Genomic DNA, 2,309 nt, shown 5'->3' with positions numbered 1-2,309 from the left:
CTGAGAGAACATGTTTCAAAACCAGAAGCATGTTAAACTATGTAAAACGTTTGAGAAAGAAACACAGCTGTTTTTTATGCGGGCAAAATTTTTCTCATGAAAATAGTGATGTGAATTGCCAATTTACTATTTTGCTTGCATGAACCCTGCTTGAGAACCACTTGTCTACATGTTTAGGTGGTGGTAGATGACGTCGTGATTAAGATGTTGCACTCATGATTCTGCGGACCGGGTGGAGCATTGTCTTCAGGAACAAAGCACCTCATTTCACGTTGCGCCAGTCCCTTGCGGCTGAAAATGAGTCACCCTGAGATGGACTGGTATCCTGTTCAGAAGAAATGTTATGATCTCAGTTACTTCTACACCGTAAAAAACGAGTAGCCGGCCTCACGAGACCTAGAACTCGAGACTACTACGATTATGACTGACCTACTAACCTGGGACTAAACAGTAATAAGTTAATAGCATTTATCCTGATCAAATTCCATTTGGAGATCAAAGTCCTTTTCTTTCCTCCTGTGTCTCAATGAGAACAAAGAAGAGTCATGAATACCGCTCTGTTTTTTAATTCGTTTTTTATCTTTGTTTGTTTGTTAAACAATAGAAAGTGGATGTACGTGGCTTAGTGGTTAGGGGGTGTTGGACTCATAATCGTAAGATTGTGGTTTCGATTGCTGGACCGAGCGACACGCTGTGTTCTTGAGTGAAACATTTCACTTTACGTCGCTCCACTCAGCTGGCAAGAATGAGTAATCCTACGACGTACCGACGTCCCATCCAGGTGGAGAATATAGACGCCATGGAAACCAAGAAACCGGCCCTATGAGTCGGTATGACTCGGAAAGGAACTTTACTTTTTACGCAGACAATGGAAAATGGACAGTGTCTATGATTTCGGCAATGGCATAGCCACCCGGGGCAGCCTTTGAGTCCCCCCCCCAAACCATTCACCTATACTAGCTTAACACACCCGAAAGTGCCACACTCAAACGTTACCTACGACGGACAGCCTCTCCTCTCTTCCTTAGCCACGCTACCGATGTTCAGGTGGAACATCGGTAATTCGACGTCTTCGGGAAACTAACTTGTTGTACTAGGGGCAGAGAGAGGTTTTTTTGATAAATGTTAAATGTTAAATTCACGATTTGAATCGTGCGATGCAGCAGCAGCAGCAGCAGCAGTAGTAGTAGTAGTAGTAGTAGTAGTAGTAGTAGTATTTGTTGTTGTTGTTGCTGATGGTGGCGGCTGCAGTTGTGATAATGATGATGATGATAATGTCAACGTTGTTTAACCCTTTGTCAGCTTTGATTGAGAAAAGTCACAATTCAAAAGCATCCTTGCCATGATTACCTCACCTTTTATTTTATCTCTCTTTTATTTAACGTTTATAATATTACGTTCGCTCGTGCATAAAATTTACTGTTGTCTAATTATAATACATTAAAAAAAAACAGAATGAGAGCAAAAGTTATCTCTATTCACTGGATGGCTTTCTCTCTCTCTCCCTCTCTCCCACCTCTCTCCCTCTCTCTCTCTCTCTCTCTTTCTCTCTCTCTCTCCATAGTAAAAGTCATTTTATGTGTCACCACTGGAGGCGGTGGAGATGCGAGTTACTTCCCTTTATTTGTTATTTTCCATTCATTTCATTATTTAACTTTTCTGTCAACAAACCGACACGATGCAAGGAAAAAAATGTATTGCAATAATTGGTGCTGGTGCAAGCGGGCTAACAGCTATTAAAAGCTGTCTGGATGAAGGTCTTGAACCTGTCTGCTTTGAAAGGGACGATGTTTCTGGAGGATTGTGGTGTTATAAAGAAGAAAGTGAACTTGGTCGTTCGACTGTTATGAAATCGACTGTGATAAACACTAGCAAAGAGATGATGGCATACAGTGACTTTCCTCCTCCATTACACTTCCCTGTTTATATGCACAATTCGTATGTTTTAAAATATCTGCATATGTATTCCGAAAAATTTAACTTGGACAAATATATCCAGTTTTTCATTGAGGTAATATCGTTTCAAACAGTAATAATTCTTTATCTATTTACAATTAATTATGATTACTAACAAACTCAATGCTACTAATTTCTGTGAGTGCTCAGGACTTTTTCTTTCTTTTTTTTTTCTTCTTTTTTTTTTACTATCCACAAGGGATACGACGATGGGGAGAGAATAAAGAGGAATACAAAAGCAATTTCGTAGTTTAAAAAAATGTAATGATCAGCAAAAGCGTTAGAAACGAATAAAATGTGAATTAAAAAAAAAAAAAGAGCCCTAATAGTGGTGAGGAAAACCACCCACGGTT

At 39.6% G+C, this 2,309-nt stretch overlaps 1 protein-coding gene across 1 annotated transcript in view; it reads left to right on the top strand.

Annotated features, from left to right (window-relative positions):
* The first annotated feature begins 1,599 nt into the window (after positions 1-1,599).
* LOC106875875 (flavin-containing monooxygenase 5) overlaps positions 1,600-2,309 on the top strand; it is a 38,664-nt gene continuing 37,954 nt past the window's right edge. Inside the window, exon 1 of the mRNA XM_014924177.2 lies at positions 1,600-2,011. Within this exon, the coding sequence (XP_014779663.1) occupies positions 1,679-2,011 (333 nt within the window). The 5' untranslated portion in view covers positions 1,600-1,678. The remainder of the gene's footprint in view (positions 2,012-2,309) is intronic.

This window comes from Octopus bimaculoides, chromosome 2 (assembly GCF_001194135.2).
Source record: "Octopus bimaculoides isolate UCB-OBI-ISO-001 chromosome 2, ASM119413v2, whole genome shotgun sequence".
Taxonomy (NCBI): Eukaryota; Metazoa; Mollusca; class Cephalopoda; order Octopoda; family Octopodidae; genus Octopus; species Octopus bimaculoides.
The sequence above is the reverse complement of the archived record's forward strand: the minus strand, read 5'-3'. Positions and strand labels throughout refer to the sequence as shown.